At 34.3% G+C, this 22,334-nt stretch overlaps 1 protein-coding gene and 1 non-coding gene across 27 annotated transcripts in view; both read right to left on the reverse strand.

The window, feature by feature from the left end:
• Positions 1-22,334, reverse strand: part of COBLL1 (cordon-bleu WH2 repeat protein like 1) — a 213,727-nt gene that overhangs the window by 56,585 nt on the left and 134,808 nt on the right. For 12 of the 26 annotated variants that reach the window (XR_008546620.1, XR_008546619.1, XM_063791276.1 and 9 more), the window contains 7 exons: positions 21,353-21,506; positions 20,845-20,919; positions 19,505-19,621; positions 16,919-17,153; positions 15,694-15,788; positions 10,542-12,115; positions 8,486-8,662 (listed from right to left, as the gene is read on the reverse strand). Coding sequence is in view for 24 of the 26 variants with exons in the window: in XM_063791276.1 (XP_063647346.1) it covers positions 8,486-8,662; positions 10,542-12,115; positions 15,694-15,788; positions 16,919-17,153; positions 19,505-19,621; positions 20,845-20,919; positions 21,353-21,506 (2,427 nt within the window). In the remaining 2 variants the exon portion in view is untranslated. Of the gene's footprint in view, positions 1-998; positions 2,269-8,485; positions 8,663-10,541; positions 12,116-15,693; positions 15,789-16,918; positions 17,154-19,504; positions 19,622-20,844; positions 20,920-21,352; positions 21,507-22,334 lie in introns of those variants that run through there. The other 14 variants (XM_009443617.5, XM_009443615.5, XM_054679085.2 and 11 more) reach the window with 6 other exon arrangements.
• On the reverse strand, positions 3,886-4,020 carry LOC112208480 (small nucleolar RNA SNORA70). The gene has a single exon (XR_002942958.1). It is a non-coding gene; the product is annotated as a small nucleolar RNA SNORA70 (small nucleolar RNA).

Raw genomic sequence — 22,334 nt, forward strand, 5'->3', positions numbered from 1 at the left:
CTTGTTTTTGAGATGTATTCATGCTGACATATATAGCTCTAGCTTGTTCATTTGGACTGCTGTGTGGAAGTCTATCATATGAATATATGCATTACTAAAGCTGAGCACGGGTTAGGACCCCTTTCTGCTGTTTTACACAAGGCTGCTGTGAACATTTTTGCAGATGTCTCCTTATGCACGTGCATAAGTACTTATTTAAGGTAACATGGTAAGGAATCTTTAATTTTACTAGATATTGCAGAACTGGTAGTTATGCCAGTGTATTTTCCCACCAACAGAAGAGTTCCCACTGTTTGATGTTCCTGACAACACTTGCTATTTTGAAACTTACGTTTTTGCTAATTTGATGTGGTAACTTTCCATGTTTTTAACTTGTATTTCCCTGATTATCAGTGAAGAATATTTTTTTTCCATGTTTGTTGGCCTTTTGAATTTCCTCTTGTAAGAATAATGTGCTGATATTTCTATTAGGTAGACTTATCATGAGTTGTAGTAACTTTCATTTCTTCATAAATTAAGCCTTTCTTATATATTAATATATTGAAAACATCTTACATGTTGCTTGTCTTTATGTCTTCAATCCAACTCAAAATATATGAAGGTTTAAATTAGGGATCCAAATTTATATTTTTATAAGTAGATAATTATGCCATCACAATTTTTTTTAAAAAATTCACTCCTTTCTCTACTTGCTTATAACAACATAACTTCAGTATCTATATATGAGGGTCTCTCCAAATGATTCAAGGAAAACAGCAGCAACATTTAGCATTTAAGATGGCCATGCCATGTATCAGGAACTATGCTAAACATTTTAAATGTTTAGACCATGCATTTTGGAGTCAGAATGCCAGGGCTTAAATGTACACTAGGGATCCCTGATAAATGGTAAATCTTACAAATTTCTTGTTTGTTCACTGGCTAATAGAAATGTATGCATCAGGTAAGGGAAATAAATATGCTGGTTGACACAAACTATATATTTTAAAAAGCACCCCAAATATACAACTTGCTTTTATTAAATTGAAAAAAAAATCCCCAAGAGGCAGATATCCCAGTAGTTTTAGTGAAAACAAATTTAATATCATCTTGTTTGAACAAAGCTTTCAGAATAAGTGAGCAATTAAATTCTTAAAGTAGGGACAGAACACCAACAGGCTCTAGACTCTGGAAGAGCTGTAAGCCGACAAGTTGGCATTGTTTTGCTTAACAGTTTTAGCTTCAATGTAAATATATATTATTACTTAGAATATTAGCATCTGAACTATATAATGACTATTTTATCATTTTACTTGAATTAAAACCAGAATTTCTGGAACTTCCAAATAGTCTTTAAAGTTTTTCAATATAAACATAAACTAACCCCTATTCCTCTCTACATACCAAATGTGAAATAACTGTCACAATATATCAGCATTTTCACAGAAAGATGTTTAAGGCTTCTGGCACATAAAATGTGTAATTTCTGTGTGACAATGTCATAATTATATACAGAAAATATTTAAAATTCTTGTAGAATTTAAGTTCTAAAGATTAAAAAAACAAGAGTTCCATGTTAATAAAATATTAAAATACTATGAGCTTCCCATAAAATTGACAGTGATTTGTAATTACATAAAGAATACACAAGGCAAGTCTTTCACACTAAGTGAATCATCATTGAAAATAATTATTGAACTGAATATACTTATTTGGTATCACTAGTTTTCTAAATCATTCTTTCAGCCCAAAACAGGCTTTCATATAACTTATAAATATTTCCAATTGCTACACTGAGGCAGCAAATGTCATATCTATGTTTGTCCTAGTTGTATGTCATACAAATATAAGTCTATGAATCTTATACTTTTGTCTAAGTCACCATTGTAGAGAATGTGCTGGTAAGTGAAATCAATACAAAGGGATTATTTTTCATTTGTAAAAAATGAAAATCATTTACACCTTGTTTTAAAGTTCTAAAGCAGCATATTCAACTCTTAAGGCAAAAAAAAGATCAAAAAATTACTATAAATTATAAATTCTGGTAACTTTTCTTCTGGCATTAAAAGCCACAGCACAAATTCTAATATTTTAATAGATAATATATTAGTGTACATCTGAATATACATTTGCCAAAATGTTCCATTAGTATGAAGTTGGTCTGAAGTGGAAGTGAAGTGCAGTGGTGTGGCAGGGTAACATTTAACGGCCGTCCTGGGCATCAGGGGACATGGAATGGCTGAGTCTTGACCTTCCATTCACAGATATTGTATTTGATGGAATGGTAACCTAAGAGAAAGAAACACACTTTGCACCCATCAATTTAAAATGGGATAGCTGTCTGATTTTCAATTTTCAACAGTTACCACATTTTAACTTCTGCTTAATTGTAAATGATAAGTATTTATTATTCAATAAATTATAATCAAGAATAAATGTTCATTCTACCATAAAATTTAAAGAGAGAGTCGTTATTTTCACAACAAATAAGATAAATAATCCATTAACACATCTTAATCTGTACAGAATTACCAAATCAACACAAAGGACAAGAGCACAAACAGACTGCAAACCAAGCTGTTAAAGAGCATTTTTAGCTAGATTAATTCTGTAATTCTGGCTCCCCAAAACTGCCTCTGAGAATGTAGAAAGATAAAGTGAATTCCACAAAGCAATGAATTTTACAAGTTTTGTACTGATGGTATAAATTAACGTGAAATCCCCCTCCCAATGGCCCCCTATTTATTCAAAACAAAAAAACTAGCCCTTGGTTTTAAAAATGCTTTCATATAAAGGATTTAAAAATTAAAATCTGTGACTGTTAAGCCAAATGACTGAAGACTGGAAAGGAGTTTTTTTTTTCCCCTAGTAAGTAAACTCCTAAGTTTCAAAATTCTATGGCAAAGTCTTCTATTCACAAACTATAAGTGAATAAAAACACTAAAAGAAGAATTTTCTACATAGTGTGAAATTCCAGCTTTTGAAAAATGTAAAGTCATCTGTATTCTGAATAGTAAATACCTATATTTTGAAACATCATACTTGCAATATAATGAAGATATTTTAAGACAGTTTAGATTATAATTTGACTAATTTAGATTCATAACCAAACACTATCATTTTCTCACAAGAAGACAACTGGAGTACAAATGGCCACAGATTTTCCTATTAACCGAGTAAATTGGTTAAAAGGAAAATGAAATTGGCAAATTTAGTTTGGACTTGGCTTCCTTGCGCTTCGCTTTTTGCCTTTTACTAAATAAAGATTGGTCATCTAAACTAATGAGTTTTCTCGATTGTCTGATGAATCCAGGATGGAGCAGAGTGATTGACACTACACACCTAAAAGAATATGGTAAGAAGAGTTGCCACCAGCAGAAGGGAAAACTCATCTGCACTCTCTTTAGTATGCCTGTGAGATTTCTTTCCAAGTATAGCCAACAAATGACAGGTAATGACTTTCTTTCTTTCCTTTTTTTTTTTTTTGGAGAGGAAGTAGAATTTATTGGTGAGTATTAAGAGGGGAAGCACAGTGAAAGCCCTCATGAGTGCAGGGCCCGGCACTTGTCCACAGGGCCACGACTGGGGATGTTTTTGACCCCACAGCCATCTGGGATGAGCCACTTCTCAGCCACCATGTCTTCAAATTCATCGACATTGAACTTGGTGAAGCCCCATTTCTTTGAGAAGTGGATCGTCTGGCAGCCAGAGAACTTGAACTTGGCCCTGTGCAGGGCCTCAATCACATGCTCCTTGTTCTGCAGCTTGGTGTGGACGGACATGGTAACTTGGCCAATGTGACCCCTGACCACAGTGCCCTGGGGCTTTCCAAAGGCACCTCGCATGCCTGTTTGAAGCCTACATTGGGGTAATGCAAGGCCAGAGACATGAACATACATCTGAAAGGCCTATTATCAAGGTCCCTTAGAGCAACCTATATAGGAAACAGGCTGCATACACCACCAAGGAAGCTGCTGTTTGCAGCCATTGCACACTGGGCCCCCATAAGGAAAGGAACTCAGTACACTTAATTGACTGCAGAGGTAATGACTTCCATTGTGGAACCTTGGTCCTAAATGTTTCTGTGTACAGGATAATTATTTTGTAATCCTTGCCAAAATTGCAGTTCTCATAATTCTTTGTGAAGGAGAAAATTTGTTTTAGGCATTTAGAAAACGTATCGATGGCTCTAAATGTCTCCACGTAAAAGATGCTCATTGTACCACCATATACAGAATCCACTTAAATGTCCAGAAATAATGAACAAATAAGCTACGGCACATTCATAAAGTCAAATACTACGTAATCTTTAAAAGAATAGTATATGTATATATATAAACAATTTTAAAAAGCTTCAAAGAGACATTTGTTTATGAATGGATTTGCAGAGGATTCCATTTTGTAAATTAAATACATTTACATACTACAGAAGTGGGCTAGAAGCTTACAGAGCAACCTATCAAGAATGGTTATTTTTGAATAGAAATGACATCTTCTTTATTATTTAAAAACTTGTTTACTAAACTTTTAAACACAAGAAGCCATCAATAGAATACTAGTTTACGCATTCTGAGGGCAGAGATCTTACTGATTTTAATGCCAGTTTATACCTACTTTATATTTATTTTAGTGCCTGGGACAGTGTAGTGCTCAATAAATATTTCTTAAATGGAATATGGTAACTTTTTACAAACATTCATAAACAAAAAAGAAGGTATCACTTGAATGTTTTTGAATGAGGAACATATTACACTTATAATACAGATACTTAAAAAAACAACATTTAAGAATTTACTGATGTGAATATCTACTAGTTGATTGTCTACTCCTGAAGTTTAAAGCATTTTTAGGAATTTCACATAGCTTTCTTTTTTCCATAAGGAATGTAACTATAACAATTTCTATCATTTACATTTACTTTAAAAACGTAGAAATCGCTGCCAACCTGAAACTCTTTGGTTGTTCAAATTTAAACTAAGGAAATATGAATTAAAAAAACCAATTAAATAAACAAAACAAGCCAGCAAGATTCTGTGTGACTTACCCAGTTTTTTCCTTCCCTCCACCTTCTGTTGAACCAAAGATAAATCTTACATTTGAAAAACACTTAATACACAGTGATAAATATCAAAATATCATTCACTATTTTCAGACCTTACTTGTAATAGGGTAATAACTTCATTTTTAGTAAATCAGAGACCATCAAGTACTGAAAGCCAAAGTTGTTCTTATGTCAACACAGGCCAAGGGTAATGAATTAATCTGTCTTACTCTTTGTAAATAATTTGCTGATTCATAAACCTTAACATCACACAATTTATAAAATACTGAGCTTGATTTATTAATGCTTTACTTGAAGAAAAGACTAATCTCTGTGACTACATGGGGGTTGAGTAGGGGTAAGGTATGCAAAAAATCCCTTCTGAAACATGACAAAAAACATGGCATATTTAAAAACATGGCATATTTATGACTACATTTACACTAGAGCAATCAACTAGATAATTGTTCTATTGTGAACCAACCATTATAATGAAGGTTAATTGCCTGCGTATGAACCAGAGCCATAAGACAAGTGGGTACCTGGAGTTAAATTGAACATTTGGGTGCCAAGATATAGAGAAACACAGAGCCAACTTTCTGATGAACAATCTAAACCTACTATCAAAATCACTGGAGATTTTATTTGGCAATATAATTGTTGTTCTATAAAACAAATGTCAGAATTTAAAAGAAACCAGAAGAAATCTTCAGTACAGAACAGAAACATAAGACTTAAGCAAAGATCACAAGAAATTAAGAGCCTGCCTGTGCCCATTTTTACTTCCTTTTGCAATTTTTTGAAATAGAATATATGTATAGAAAAATTCACTAAATGTAAATACGCAGCCCAGTGAAAAACAAATGTGCATACAATGCACCACTCATGTCAAGAGAAAAAATACCTCCACGTTCCCTATTAATCTTCTTTTAAAATTGTGGTATTTTCTTCAGCATAGATTTTAGCCTTATTTTGAATATTTTTATTGCATTACAATAAATAACATTTATCTGGATTACTTAGCTTTTTGATTCCCCCTTAAATTGTGTGCATGGCCTACATCAATAAGCCCTCACCAACCCCTCTTTTTTCCCTCTGGAAGTAAGCGCTATCATAAGTTTTGTAATTACTTCCTTGCTTTTAAAAATAACTGCCACTTATGCATGCATCACTAAATAATGTAAATTAGTTTTGTATGCTGTCAAACTTTATGCATATATATCTGTGTATTTTTGTGCACACTGTTGCATTTTACTATATTTTGTCCATTTGATGGCTATATGACAGTCCATTCTTTGAATATACTGCTATTAATTCTACTAATTGGATATTAGGGTTATATTTATTTGGAGTTTTTACAAATAATATTCCCTGAACATTCTTATGTGTGAGAGTCCTGGTACACAATAACAACATTTTTAGGGTACGTAACTAGAAGTGAAAAATGCTCGTCATGAAGTTTGTATATTGTGAACTTTACTAGATACTATGTCCATTTTTAGTGAAATGAGATGGATTATAGATGAGATTTTTATTTTAAAAAAAATAGAATCTGGCACTATGCTCAGAGCTATCAATAAGGTTCCACTGAAAGACAGAAAATTTTAGATTCAATAGAACCTAAAGTAATTAGTTTTAAACAGGAAACAATTATAGGATAATCATTTATTGCCCACTTTTTATGTTGATTCATCTTCAGCTCATTCTAGAAGCAATGAGAGTTTTCTGTGTGAAAGGACTGCCAAGTCAGGGTCCATAACACACCAAGTATATAGCTGCTGGCCTGTATAATTCTGTTGGCCTAAAAGGCATTTCCAACTTAATGCAGTTTTCTGCAATTAGTTCATTGAAACTGATGAATATCTTCACTGACCTAGTATAAAGGCATCGCAATCAGTTTCTGTGTAGTAACTTGGTTCTCCCATGGGCCTGATATACCACTGTATCTCAGGACCAGGCTGTGAATGCACAGAAGACAGAGGCTTCATTTTATTCATTTTTGTGTTCTCAGTATCTAGTACAATATTTGTTACTTATGTGCTTTAAAAATGCTTGCCAAATTTATTGAACTGAGAAACCAGTAGTGCTTGGTTTGAAACTCATTCTTAATTTACAAGATCAGAAAAAGAAAACTTTTCGTGAGGTTGTGTAATTTATTAACAAGGGCATTTATCCTCCTCTAAAAATATAAATTTGTCATGACCGATGAAAAACCAATTTCAATATTAAAAGCTATACCAAATTGTTATGCTGCCTGGCACCTAAAATCAGACTCTACAAATAATTTACAAAATTCAAATCTAATCCACTGTAGTATTCCCTCCTGTTTCCTCCACTCCTGACAGCACCCAGTATTCTGCCTTGTCTCCATGTTTGCCCAGACAGGGTGCCAAGTCCTCTGGGAGGAATGGCTGTCACTCATACCTCCTCACATACACACCAAGGAAGTTGGCTTATGCAGTCAAGTTTGGCCAATGTTGATATGGTTGAAAGGCCCGGAAAGCCTTTCCCCATTTCTTTTCCTATCTTTGTAGCATTCCTGTTCCTTTGCAGATTTAATTTCTGTTGAGCTCAATGTTTTGCTCAACAAGTCTCTTACTATTCTCTAAATGGCTTTTAAAATGATCACAGAAGGAATTCACAAAATGAAATGCCTCGGGAGTTAATGGAATAATAAGTACTTTCCTCGTCTTAGATGCGGAGGTGCTTCCAACCAGGAGAATTAAGGGGAGAAGACAACAGAGGTTTAGGGAGAGGACTCTCTCTGGGGAGTCTAAGTGCTGATGCCTTGTTCAAAGCTTCACCACATCTTCTTCTCAGTGGATGAAGGGAACCCAAGGAGGAAATTCACCTGAAAAGAATTCCCTGTGACACTTGGGTGTTTTTCCTGAGAAAAAGCAGACTTCCTCTTTTTTTCTTCTTCTACCCCACAGTAAGGAGGAGCTAGACAACTTTGGCAGGACATTACTAAGATTAGAATTTCTGCATTATCTATCATCTACATTCTCTAGGTATTCTGCACTTTTTTTTGGTTTAACCTATAAAACTCTTCCCTAAGCCTCATATATGGTAGTAACTAATCATGGCAAGAGCTATGACTACAAACTTGTAGGTTCCTATCACTAATGTACCTTTTTTGGAACAGGAAGGTGTTTTCCAAAGAGTCTTTCTCGAGGTGCTAACATAATCTCTTAAAATCAGAGTCCAGGGTATTCTCTATATAGTTATGTAAGAATGAACAAAATTCATGTTCTGCACCTGGCCCATGTTGTGGAAAATAAACCTGACATATTTTTCAAATACGTGTAAGACTCTGGAACTCTTTCAGCTTATACTTCAAGGACACAGAAGAGTAACGTTGGGAACCCTATTTAGATTTACATGCTAGAAAATTTTTTCCCTAAGTATTAGTTTGACAATGGTGACAATAAACCCACTGTCACCCATCTGATAAAGAAGACTTACCCTTTTCAATTTGGCAGCAGCCTCCCCCGAACGGATTGCAGTCAGCAAACTCTGTCGCATCTGTTCTGGGTCAGAGCTTTGGAATGTTAAAGAACTTTGTCTCATAACAGTGAATGATGGGCAATCAGTTGGAGTTGGTATTTGGGAATTCTGTTCATTATGTGCAGAGTTATTTTCCTACAAAAATAAATGTGAAATATTTATATGAATGCCAAGAAAAGAATGGGCCATTTTTTGCAAAACATTTTCATCATCAATAGTTCTTTAACAATCACCATTTGCCACACTGGTGTTTCAGACACAGCTCTGTTTCCTCACCCACTGAATTATCTCTGCTGCCAGAGCTAAGCTGGAAGATGAGGGCATTATTCTCTCTTGAACTCAGGAAGCCAAAGAAGAAAAGTGGTACCACTCTTTGCTTCATAAATACAGTGGTAATTTTATTGTTCTTGAGTTAAATACTGCTGACTTCACCAATACACAGAACTGGTTAGAAAAGCCAAATTAAGATTTTAAAAAATACTGCAAACTAAAAAATGACCCATTTTCATGGTTTCAACATACCAGGCTATGAAATTACTATTTTTAAATGAGCAAAACAGTCAAATAGACAATGTCATATTTGTTGAATCTAATATATCTTCTAATAAAGGAATACTAATTACTATGCTACACTTAGTAGCTTATTTTGTGTTTCTGGAAGTCACATGGACTAAGTGCTAACCATGTTTTATTTTTTGCCATGAGAATCAATATATAAAAATTAGGAACTTCCAAACTGAAGACTAAAAAATTTAATTACGCTTCTCAGGAAGGAATATTTAGTAACTGATGTAAGTGGCATATGTTATCAAGTAATCTTAAATGTCTTTTTCAAACTGCCAAATACGTATCTTTACCAAAAAATGAGCCAAACAGGGCTCAGGCAATGACTTAAAAGCTTTATTATCTAAACCAAGCTTCCATTGTTTAGGAATGGTATTCTATTCCAAGAAAAATCACAGGCTTTGTGCCCAAGTAAAGAATTAATCTTTGTATCATACTTCTATTCCTGATGCTGTATCAAAGTAATAAACATAAATGTAAAATACATGAAAAATATTAAGATAAATGTTGTTATACAATTATGGAAAAATATTTACTTGGCAATATGGTTAACATTCTTTTGCTCTAGGAATGTTTGAAAAAGTAATATTAAATACTTCTGGAACTGTCACACAAATATGAATGTATTCTTTAAACACTATCAGAGTAAGAGTACACAAAGTATTTCTTTAAAATTGCATGAGGATTATCATAAATCATGCTGTGAATTTCATCTTCTCCTTTGACTCTATTATCTGAAGCTAGCAAAATACAACATTTAGTTGACCAAACACCAAGTCAACAACATTCCTTTATGGTAAATATTTAAGGTTAGATAGTGGTTAGATAACAGTTTGGTCAACATACATATTATAGTTGAAAGTTGACACTGAATTAACAAAATGGGGAATTAAGAAAATTACATTTTAAAACTCTGCTTTCAATGTATTTATATGTGAAAATGTACAATATATGCAAGCTGAAGTTGAGTGTATATGATGGAAATCACATAGCTGAGAGATGCTCAGTTATTTTGTCTAGTCTCTCATACTATTATTTTTCCATTTCATTAAGACTATTTCCTTTACTATTACATAGTAATGTAAAATTGGAGAATAAACCAGAAGATTTAGACAAGTTAAAAACAAATTAAGATAACCCAGGAAAATAGAACCATAAACTAGTAAATATATCATACAAATGATATGAGCAAAGAAACTTTAAAACATTTGCTAATGACACAATTATATAATGATGACCTTACAGTAATACCTAAACAAGTTATGTAAGTTATAATTGGGAGCAAATAATCAGATTTTATGTATCACCACTATCTTCACTACAATAGCTTAATTTCAGATGAATATGAGTTCAGAGTTAAGTAGCACACAAACATACCAACATGCTTGTTAACCCCCATTAAACCATGTCATTAAATTTGAATACTTATTTTTAAAAAGGCTACAGTTACCTTATCAGACACACCAAGCTGTGGGATGTCCACAAATTTATTTACAGAATGAGTCTTCCCTTCCTCTGTGTTGGCTGGAGGTTGGACCAATGCACTGGCACTAGGTGACTCGGTGCGCTCTTTACTGAAAGACTGTGACCTTTTCACTACAGCAAGAGCAAACGGTGAAGGACCAGAACTTGAGTATGGTCGTGGGGCACCAAAAGTTTTCAAAGTCTTCAGATTTTGTGTGGATACCTGACTAGCAGGAATTGTCACAGGTTTTGGAGCTATGGGAGGAGGGGAGGCTTCAGCAGGAGCCTGACCGATGACATCATCATCAGTTTTTTCAACAAGGGGTTGTGGAACAGAGTGAGGCATTTTACTTAAGGGAGAAAGAGTCTGCTCCGGAGAAGGCAGCATATCCCTTTCTGCCTCTTTATTTGTCAGTTCTTTTGGAGCAGGATTAGGGGCAGCATGGACACTCTTGGCAGCTGCAGATGTCACATAGTGACCCGATACTCTCTTCTGCATCTGCAAAAAAAAAGAGCTGGGTTTGGCCTGGGCATTTGAAGCCCGAGATTTAAATTTTGATTCCAAAATATTGTTTATTTCTTCCAAATTTGGTGCAAAAGGAGCTGTGCCAGTGTCTCTTGTCATTTTGGGAGCAGGTTTCAGAGGACTAACCATGGCACCATCAGGTGAGCTCACAGAACTGGGCACTTGATGCTCTGTTCTCAGGTTAGGCTTCGGTTTAAGGTTTGGCAGTGGCTCTTCTGGGCTTTCAGAAATAGCAGAATCTTCTGTTTGGATGGCAGTTTCTTTCACATTCTCATGAGTGTGCTTTTTCCCTAAAGCATGCATGTCCTGATCATCTTTATACTCTATGGTTTCTGATTGCCAGTCTTTCGATATTTCCAAGGATTTGGGAGGCACTATTTTATAAGTAGTCATGCCAATTTTGGGTATATACTCTCGTGTAATTTCATTTGAAGGTTTTGGCTTGGGATTGTAGTCCTGTCTATAAAGTGGGTAATTCTTTAGGTAAGAAGCAGTTGAATTTTTGTCAATCCTATCTATAGGAGGCAAAAGATCATCATTACCATGTGCACAAATTGGATCTTTTACGGTAAGCGGATCTTCTGAATGTATAATTAGGGTGCCTTGACTCCTGAATTCCCTTGAGGTATTTACAGAATCTTGTGAACTTAAGCATGAGTGTTGAGTTGATATGTTGTTATTTGAAGTTTGCACACATTCTTCAACTTTGGAGTCAGATAAATTATGATCTTGGTGTTTCCCATCAAAACTGTTACAAGAAGGGGTTGTCTGAATTGCTGCATCTTGCATTTTTGTCTTTTCTGCACTGGGTTGATTCAGTTTTTGATCTGGTACTGATGAAGCTGCTAGATGGTTTTCCTTGTAACTTATAGCAATATCAGTTTCATGTGCCTCAGAGTTTGATGGTCTCTCAACTTCCATATCAATGTTGTTATTTTTGGCAACACCTCCTACATTGATTTCTGTTTTCTTCACTCCATTTTTCATATTGTCTTCTGTGTTCTCTGGATAGACAATTATTTCATTTTGAACTACTGAGAGAAAAAAATCATCAAGTTAAATATATGAAAAAAGTAGAAAACCTCAAGTTTTTAATGCCTACTTTCTCCAACCTGAAATAGTTTGGTTTGAATTCTACAGATAATTTTCAACTCACTGACTATATAAAGGTAGGTAGTAGCATACAGAGAAAACAGTACGTGCTTTGGATTCATACAGACTGAAGTTTGGAATCCCTGGCTTAACTAGTGTGGCCACAACATGTTAATTAACCCCTTTGAGCCTCAGTTTGCTCAGACATAAAAAGGTGAAAATATTTATATTATATGTGTATCATTTAGATAGCATGCTCAATAGTATATTGACCAGAATAAACACTCCATAGAAGGTAAATAAAAATAAGTTTTTACTTCTTAGAAGATGTCATTCAGTCATCGTTCATGACAAAAAATAGAAATTGACAAATTCAAAAACTGTATTTTTCCTCTATTTTGACTGTCTTTTCTATAGCCCCTAGCATATTTATATTTTCATACCTAACATTAAAAGGAAAAGAATCCCAGCAAATGCAGTTTTAATGAAGGCCTTAACAGAAAACATTGATTTATAGTAAAAACAGAATCTCAGTTGATTGTCTTGTTAACTAGGTATCTTTGTTGAAGGCTGTTAGAGGACTTTATTTTTAGTTATAACATGGGTGATTTCAATGACATGAAATCAGTCATAATGGTTTCGATTTTTCTCTGTTGGAAATAGGCATCCTTATTCTACAGTCAGAGTCAAAATCAAAGTAGAGAAAATAACCTTCCTCTCCCTTGCACTACTTTTCCTCTTGATTCTAATTCAGACCTCCTGAAAACAAAACTCATTTGCCAGTGTCTAGGTTAACAGAGCAACAGCTTCCAGTCAACAACATGACGGCAAAGCACTGGCAGGAGGCATGTGGAAGGAAACAGGGTTTGGAGTCTGCACCATGTGCCCAGTACCGAATTAAGTCATTCCTCTGCTCCTCTATTCAAATGCCCTGAAGAATCATGCTTCCTGCACCATCACTGTGCTTATCTTCAAAACCCTAGTGGCCTTTTCACATATGGCAATAGTTTGCACAGCACAAGTTAAATGTGAGCCTTGGGGGTCAAACTGTGAAATTATGTCAAGTTATTTCTCTATAGTTTTATCATTACCCACTTTTACCTATAAGAATGAGATGAAGTACACTGCCTAAAATGTAATAAGCTATATTATATAGTTTCTCTCTTAAAAAAAGAAAAAGAAAAAAGATATGCATGCCGAAAAATATCATGTTAGGTAAATTTGTATACAATTTAAAAACATATCTTCACATTTTTAAACTCTGCCTGATTGCACAGTTATTTGGTTGTGGCAGTTAATATTCTATATTGTGTTGCAAGATTCCTATATTAAACATGTAATTTTAAAATGGAACTCATTTTTATTCTTCCCAGATAAAATGCAACTGAGTATCAGAATACGTACCATCTACTTAGGTGAATTCTTTTCTCAATGACCAATTATTATTAACTATTTTGATTTACAAAATTGAAGACCCATGTTCTTAGGAACCATAGAAGAGGCACATTTCTGCCTCTGCTCTCAATTTACTTGGTTCATAAGTATTTTTCAATGTTCATATGAAAAACACTATTTTGAACACTGTTATAAGCATGAAAGAATTTAAGAAACAATCTCTGGCAGCAGGAAATGAGTCTAAATGTATTTCCTTCTTTCTTTCTTATTTCTAATTTTCCACTGAGTATATGTATTTCCCAGAAATATTTTCCAAAAGAAAGTAAATCAATGTAAACATATATTTTAAATTGAATCCCCATTTAAAAACCCTAATTTATTGGTTTTAGAATTATAAGTCTCTGTTTTTCATATTTTTGGTAGGTTACACCTAGTTTACCATTGTCTAACTCTGAATTTCTTCTCAACATTTCATGATTATTTCCAGTGACTGGCAGTCCTGGAAACCCAGAATCCATCCTCATATACAACTGACAATGTTAACCAAGTGTTTATAAATGGCTAGATCATTTTCCAAGAATGGCCAGTAGAGGGAGAAGGTATCTTTTATACTATAGTGACCCTCTACTCAAAAGTGACACTGACATTGACAAACTTACAAGAAGGTGATTTAGATAAGGGTAGGTAAAAAGGAAAACAGAATAAAACTACTTTAAGAATAATAGACATTATTTACTTTAAAAAACAACTAGAGTTGACAAAGGTCATAGCAAAACAAACCATATGCAAATCAAAGTACTACGTAAATGTACTTGTGACTCTGGCACTAACTTGACAACAAAAGTCTTAACAAAAATGATTCAACTTGACTATTGTTTTAAAGAGAAAGAAGCAGCTTTTAAATCATAATTTCTCAATAGGAATGCTATTGCCATCACAGTACATGCTGTGAAAAACTGACTCAAGTGGAAAAGAATGAAAAAATTATTTGCTTTTAGACCTTCTCAGTATGATATCTCACAATGGTATTGAATGTGGGAGAAAATGAATCAGTAGCATACATAATCAAGTTAACGAACACATACCACACACATACAATTATATATATATATATATAAAAAATTATATATATAAGTATGACATTGCGATTATCTATGTCTTATTCAAATATGAATACTACATCCTAAGTTTTCTAAATATCTTAACCTAGTTTCCTAGATCAACATAATAGATTGGACTATGAGAATTCATAAGCCACTTCCTTCTTAACCCCTTAAAACACCATTGAGTATTTTTTGAATTTTCTATTTGCATAGGATTGTTTTTCTGAAATTCAATACTAAGTACATATTTTATGAGTATCTCAGGATTCTGCTAGGTGCCATGAGTAGTGCAAAGTATCAAATGTAATTTATCTGATCCAAGACTGCCTAATTCAGTTGAGGAATCATAAATATAGAACCACAAAGCTTCTAATAATCAAGTAAAAACATGAAATGATATGATTTGGATAAAAATTAAATGGGTAAAATAGATGAAAAATTGTCTTTCAGACAAAGACAACATGAATATATGCCTTATGATATAGAAATAAGCAAATGACATCATGAGAAAAAATAAGTTGTGCTAATATGAGGATGGGAACTGGGAAACAGTGGTAAATAAGGTTATATTATTAGATGATTTGGGCCTTGAAAAATCAGGCAGAAAAGTTTCATCCAAGGAAGTTAGATGGAAAAAAAGAGAAACAGATCGCAAATAGATACACAGAAGAAACATTTTTAAGATCCAAAGTCTAAATTAGATAATTTCTATGTTTTAACAACAAAAGTAGTACACATGGTAGTTAAGGGCACACTCTAGAGCAATATTGCCCCAGTTTAAATCCTAGGTTCACCACTTACCGTAGTAGTTGTGAGACCTCAGGTGAGTTATTTAATATCTCTGTGGCACAATCATCTGTAAAATGGAACTAAAAATAATAGTACCCATAATATCCATAAATGAGGTAGGTATTAAGTGAGTTACAGGAGATTAAATGAGTTAATACATATAAAGTGTTAAGAACTGTCCTTGGCACATAATAAAAGTAAGAAAGTGTTGGCTATTAATTTATATAACTCACCATTCTCTTGGTTTGGGCCCAACGACTTCAAGTTTCTTATACTGTCAACTACCTTCTTTCCATTGCTTGTATCATATACTACACTGTGTGGTTCTCTGGAAGATATGACATTGTATATTGATACTATTGAAACACACACATACACACACACACAGACACACACACACACACACAGTGAGAAAACAGGCAATAATTTCCAAAGACAGATGGACTAAAATAATCATTTATTTCTGCCAAACATCGGAAATTTAATAGCAGAGAAAAAATATAACTGAGAAGAAATGCTGCTATGAAACATTAGCTTTCATGTGGTGGTCCCATTAAAAAGAAAGAAGCTTGGTAAAATAGACACTTTTCCAAAATAGTGGCTTTATTTTGTTATTATCAGTTATTTGCCTTTTAAAGAAAAAGGAAATTAAATGAAACATTTTAGTTTTTCATCTGGCAAGGTCAACTATATAAATCAGAATGTAGATTGACCTCACTGATCTTTTTTTCCCTTTGGTGATAGAATAGTTTAATAAGGAGACAATCTCATGCAAATTATAATAAACGTCTGACATATATGGTTTATTTTGCTTGGTTGATTTCATCTTTATCCATGTTGTTGCATTTCAAACCTAAGTGGACTAGACTATAGCTGTCTGTTTCTAGAATAAAGCGGAAAGTACATTCTCTGTTTCATAAAGTTGACTGCAAAGATAATACTCGTGATTTAATATCATACTCTAATACGCAGAATTGTTTTCATATACCAGTGAAAATCCACCAGGAATACTTCGTAAAAATTGAAAATTAAATATTACAAGTAGTAATACTCGTGATTTAACATCATACTCTAATATGCAGAATTGTTTTCATATACCAGTGAAAATCCACCAGGAATACTTCGTAAAAATTGAAAATTAAATATTACATATAGGTCACATAGGTTAACAGGCAAAACACCCACACAAAGAAAAATTTTCATTTTTGAATCACACAAACTATTTCTCATGGTTTATCTGACACAGGGATATTAGAACTGTCACATTTGATTTTCTTTGAATGTAATTACATGCAAATAAGTACTTCATTAATAAACATTCTTATATAATGGTAAAAAGGATAAAGTCAAAACCAAAGGGCTGACTATATTTATGTTTAAAATATCAGATCTATATTTCAGAAGACTAGTATTAATTAAACTAACGGCCACCAACACTCCAGCACAGAGACTACTTACTCTCCATCTGTGCTTTTAGTTTCTTGTTTTTCTTCCATGGAGTTTTGTGAGAACTCTCCACTACCATTGCCAAGGGCTGAGTCAGGATCATTTTTCAGTGTATTTATTATATCAGTAGATACAAAAGGAATATCTTGTGACTTCGGAGAAATATTTTCAGCTTCAACTTTAGGCACTTCACTCAGTTCTTCCTTTTCATCTATCTCTTCAAGGCTATAATCAGAGCTTATTCCAGCTACAAAGAAATGCAGATATAATCCTAAATATTAATTTGCCCCATTCATCATATGCAATTCTGGCAAGGAAGGAATTTTGAAAAATAATAATTAGCTGGACTCTTTTAAATTCTGCCTCAAAAATAATAGTGAAGTTCTTTCTCCTGGTGAGCAGTCACGTTAACATAAAACCAGATTATCTCAGACTCATAATTCTCAAAACAATTTGCTATCACTCTAGGTTTTATTCATGGTAGAGACAAGAGGTTATTTAATCTCATAAACTTTAAGTTAAATATTTCATTTAAGAAATGTCTTACAATTGAATGGTTTTTACACTCATCCAGCAACTCAATAGTGCAAATTAAAGGCAAATTAATAATTTTAAAAGTGAAAATGAAAAGCACATGAGATTTTTGTATTGTCTACAAGGGCACTCATAAAATTTGACTCAATAGTTATTAGTACCAACTATACTTGAGAATTACCTGAGCCCCCTTTAAAAATATTGAGGCTCACACCCTACTCCACAAAATCAGAATCTCTGAAGGGTGGGGCAAGGGACTTTTAAGACTACTTAGATGATTCTACTATGCAACCTCAGTTAAAAGCCACTGACCTAGATGCTTAATTTTTGAAAATACAAATAGAGCAAGTATTGGACAATGAAAATTAAGTTTTATTCCTAACCAGTTTGATTCTCAGAGGCAACTTGCTTTAACAGTTTTTCCTGTATGTCCTGAGAAAGTGTAATATGCATACATAGGCTGATAACCATACTCACGTTTCCTTTTGTTAGTTTATTTAATATAAATGGAAGCACACTGTAGCCACCTAGCTTTTTTCTCCACTTACAATATCTTAAATATCATCCATATTAATATATATGTTTACACATAAATATTTTCAATAGCTGTGGTTAACATTTCACTGTATAAAAAATGTATTTTATCACCAACAACCAGTAGCCAGCAGGGTAAAAGAGAAGGAGGCATCCTGAGCAGTTAATGTTCATGCTTATTGTCAAGATTAGCCATGGAAGTAAATGTAAGCCAGAGTGAGGTTCTGGATTTTTGCTAAATATAATTAAACATTTCCATATACACCACAGTATCTGAATGAAATTTAATTTTATCCCAAGGCTGGGGATGTGGTGGGAGGGGGGGTGGGGTGGGGAGGTGGTATAGCATCCAATTATAGTAATCAGCACGTTCAGAAAATTTAATTTAAATTTTTAACATAATTCAATATTTAAAGTACTTAAAATATATTTTTAAAATTTTATCTCTAAGTATATAGACAGAAAACTGTGCTATTTGTGCTCTTTGAGAAATAAACATGAGAAATTTTAATGGTATTTTTATCATTAATAAAAATAGATTACTCAATAAAAAATATTTAAAAATTTAGGTTTAAGTGAATATTCAAATGTACATATTTTGGCAAATGATGCTTTATTATGATGTGAAATAGAAATAATGTGTCTACGATAGCATATTGTATCTATGTGTTAAGAACGTATTTATATAATTTGAAAACTCTAGGCTGGGCGTGGTGGCTCACGCCTGTAATCCCAGCACTTTGGGAGGCCGAGGAGGGCGGATCACAAGGTCAGGAGATCGAGACCATCCTGGCTAACATAGTGAAACCCCGTCTCTACTAAAAATACAAAAAAATTAGCCAGGTGTGGTGGCGGGCGCCTGTAGTCCCAGCTACTCAGCAGGCTGAGGCAGGAGAATGGCGTGAACCCAGGAGGTGGAGCTTGCAGTGAGCTGAGATCACACCACTGCACTCCAGCCTGGGCAACAGTGAGACTCCTCAAAAAAAATAAAAATAAAAATAATTAAAAAAATAATAATAATTTGAAAACTCTGTATTGAAAAAAATGAAAGGCCATGATGGTTTAGATACAAATGTGTTTTTTAATTTTTATTATAAGGTCTTGCTTTGTCACCCAGGCTGGAGTTCAGTGGCATGATCATAGCTCACTGCTGTCTCAAAATTCAGGGCTCAAGCAATCCTCCACCTCAGCCTCATGAGTAGCTGGGATTTTAAGTGTGAGCCACCATGCCCAGCCTCAATTGTGTTTTCAAAGTGACCCCTCAGTATATATAAGCCAAATAGAAGAGAAGCTAAAATTCTTCAGAACCACTGATTTTATTTAACTAATCCACTCTGTTGTATTCATCTGTATGGTTGGGAAAAACAACAAACTCTACACCCAGATAAAATTTCAAGTGAAAAAGGGGAAACTTCTCTTTCTTTATAAAATATGTTTACACAAGGTTTCAATAGCTCATCAAATTTACAATCGATGATATCTTAACCTGCCTGACACAAAGCACCAGCCAGGAAAGGCCTGACCACCTACATGTCAATGATGTTATGGCTGCCTCAGGTGTCCCAGGGCACTCAAAGACAGAGGTTTCCTCCATCAGTTTGGGCGCAGTGCACTGCTCCTGACTGGAATGCCCAGGGTGAAAGGTTTCTGCCAAAGAAGTAGAATCTGTAGAAATGGCACTTAGACAACAGAGTTAAGGCAAGCAGAGACCAAGAAGCATTTTGGAAGAAATCAGATTTGTTAGCTCACAATTATCCATGCATTAAATAAGAAGAGGTAAAAGGAAAAAAACAAATGAAGAAAAACAGATATGAAGCAAAGTTTGAATAGCATGCACTCCTTTTTATAATATTTCAGTGACTTCTAATTTCACTCAACAGTTGTAATTGTTATTATTCAATACATTTCCTTTGTGGAAAAAAATGGTGCCATTTATATTATTCTGAGTAAAAGCTGAGAAAAATCATTACTAGTTATCTGAGAGTAAGATTTAAAATCACAGAGGAGTGAAGAATTCTTACATATATATGTTAAAATTCCAAATTCTTAAATACCACTTAAAGATTAAAGATTCAAGAGTGTTCCTCCTAAATGTTTCCTGTATTTGGAATATAAACTATAAAAATCAGGCGAGTCATATTAAGCATTTTTTATACTTACAGAATTATCCCCATGATAAAGTCCTAGCATAATCATATTCTATTTTTGGTATGATATTACTAGTCTATCACATTCATTGATGTCTAATAGTAACTCTAAAGATTAAAACATTTTTATCATACTTCTTAGAAAAGCTACTAAGTAGCTATTATTAAAAACACTGGAAAAGTATTACTATAAATTATGTAACTTGTAATGGAATTTTGTTTGGAAAGAATCCTAGAGGAGAGCCATATACTGCAACAGAAAACATTTTCATGGTAACAGATTTTTACCATTAGAGTGGGGTAACTTGTATGTTGAGTTCATACCTAGAACAGTTGCATCAAGAAATTGTGCTTACACTTTCCTGTAAGTTTTCTTCTGCACACACCAAGGTACATTCCTAATTACGGTGTGTCATTACACTTGGGAAGGAGGTTAATAAATGTTAACCTGATACTGCATAAGGGAAAGCAGGAGACCACATAGAAAAAGTACTCAAGGACAATTCCAGAACTGAAATTTTGATCTCTGCCAGCTTCATACTCTAATTGGGTTGAGGGGCAGAGGGGTGGGGGCAAGAATTTATTTCATAATAAAAATTTGGGAAATGAGGCCAAAGAATCTGTATCTCTTTCATGTACAAAGCATCGCAAATGGATTCATTTCTCAATTATCATGGACATCCTTTTTCAGTAATTACACCATGTAGAATAAGGGTGTCATACCTGGGCTGGATAGCTCCTCAGGAGAGTTTGCTTCTGAAGCACTGTCTGGAGGAACTCCATCTACTGGCTGTAAGGCTAAAGGAAAGAAGCAACACAACTTATAAAGTCATATTCACAAATAAAACAATTCCTTAACAGTTTAACTTAGTTATATAGTTCAGAAAGCAGTAAGCCTTCCTAGAAGCCATTTTACTATCTAGCTGTAAAACACTAAAATCCACTTAGACTCCCTTTTCTACATACAGCTAATCCTGAAATGGCAGCATCTTTCTGAATAAATTCACAGATTATGACATGCTCATCTTAGGATAATGGAGCTGTATAATTTTGACACTTTATTTCGTGATGTTTCAGATTTTTAAACGGCAGCAAAGTGAGACTAATCAAGATGTATTTAAAAAGCCTAAGTATTATTTAAAAAGCATAACTTACATACCCATATCTTTCCTACTGTCCATATTAAACAAAACACAATACAAATGTAATGTTAATGAAACAACCACATTACCAGTCACACGACTATTTTCATCACTTTGATGCGGGGGTATTTTGGAGGGTGGGGAAGGTGCTTTTCGCTTTGTCCTTCTCAAAGATGAATTCCCTGCAGACGTGCTGCTGAGCTGCAATGAACCTGCCCTCACTCTTCCTGCTTCACAGGGACTCTGGAAAACAAAATGACCAAATACAATCCTACATTTAGAAATCAGTAGCAAACTTTAGGAAGACACTGAACTTTACGTCAAGCACAGGATATATCCAAATGGAACATAACAGTCATTCCTTAAAAACATTTATGAAGCATCTGCCACACGCAGAAGCTGGGCTATGGGATAGATATGTAAAGAAAAACAAAATACGGCCTTTCTCAAGAAACTTGGGCTAGAATGGGAAACTGCCACACAAACAACTAACTGTAATGTAGAGGACTCATAAGTAACAGAGTTAAAAACTAACTTTTAAAGAAAAATCTGGAGACATTAAAAGGAAGGGATGAAAAAGGGAACATTATTTGTATAGTAGTATTTGGCTTGATTAAATCTACCTCTTTACAGCTGCAGTGTTTCAGTGAGGAACACTGCAAAAATCTATATGTCTACCTGAGGCCAGGTCCTTCAAGGTCACCTACTGCAAAGAGCTACTGCTCACACTCCTAGCCCGTGACTGTCAGCAGACCCTAAGACATCCTCCTTCAGCAGGGGTCAGTGCCTCCTGACCAAATGCCATGTCATCTTTGCTCTTTGCCTTTACCAAGAATGAATGAATGAATGAATGAACGAATAAATAACTATTTAAAAGAGTTGTTCAGGTGGCTCACACCTGTAATCCCAGCACTTTGGAAGGCCAAGGTGGGCAGACCACCTGAGGTAAAGAGTTCGAGACCAGCCTGGCCAACGTAGTGAAAGCCCATCTCCACTAAAAATAAAAAAATTAGCCAGGCGTGGTGGCATGTGCCTGTAATCCCAGCTACTCAGGAGGCTAAGGCAGGAGAA

The sequence above is a fragment of the Pan troglodytes genome, chromosome 13, assembly GCF_028858775.2.
Source record: "Pan troglodytes isolate AG18354 chromosome 13, NHGRI_mPanTro3-v2.0_pri, whole genome shotgun sequence".
In the NCBI taxonomy this organism is placed as follows: domain Eukaryota; kingdom Metazoa; phylum Chordata; class Mammalia; order Primates; family Hominidae; genus Pan; species Pan troglodytes.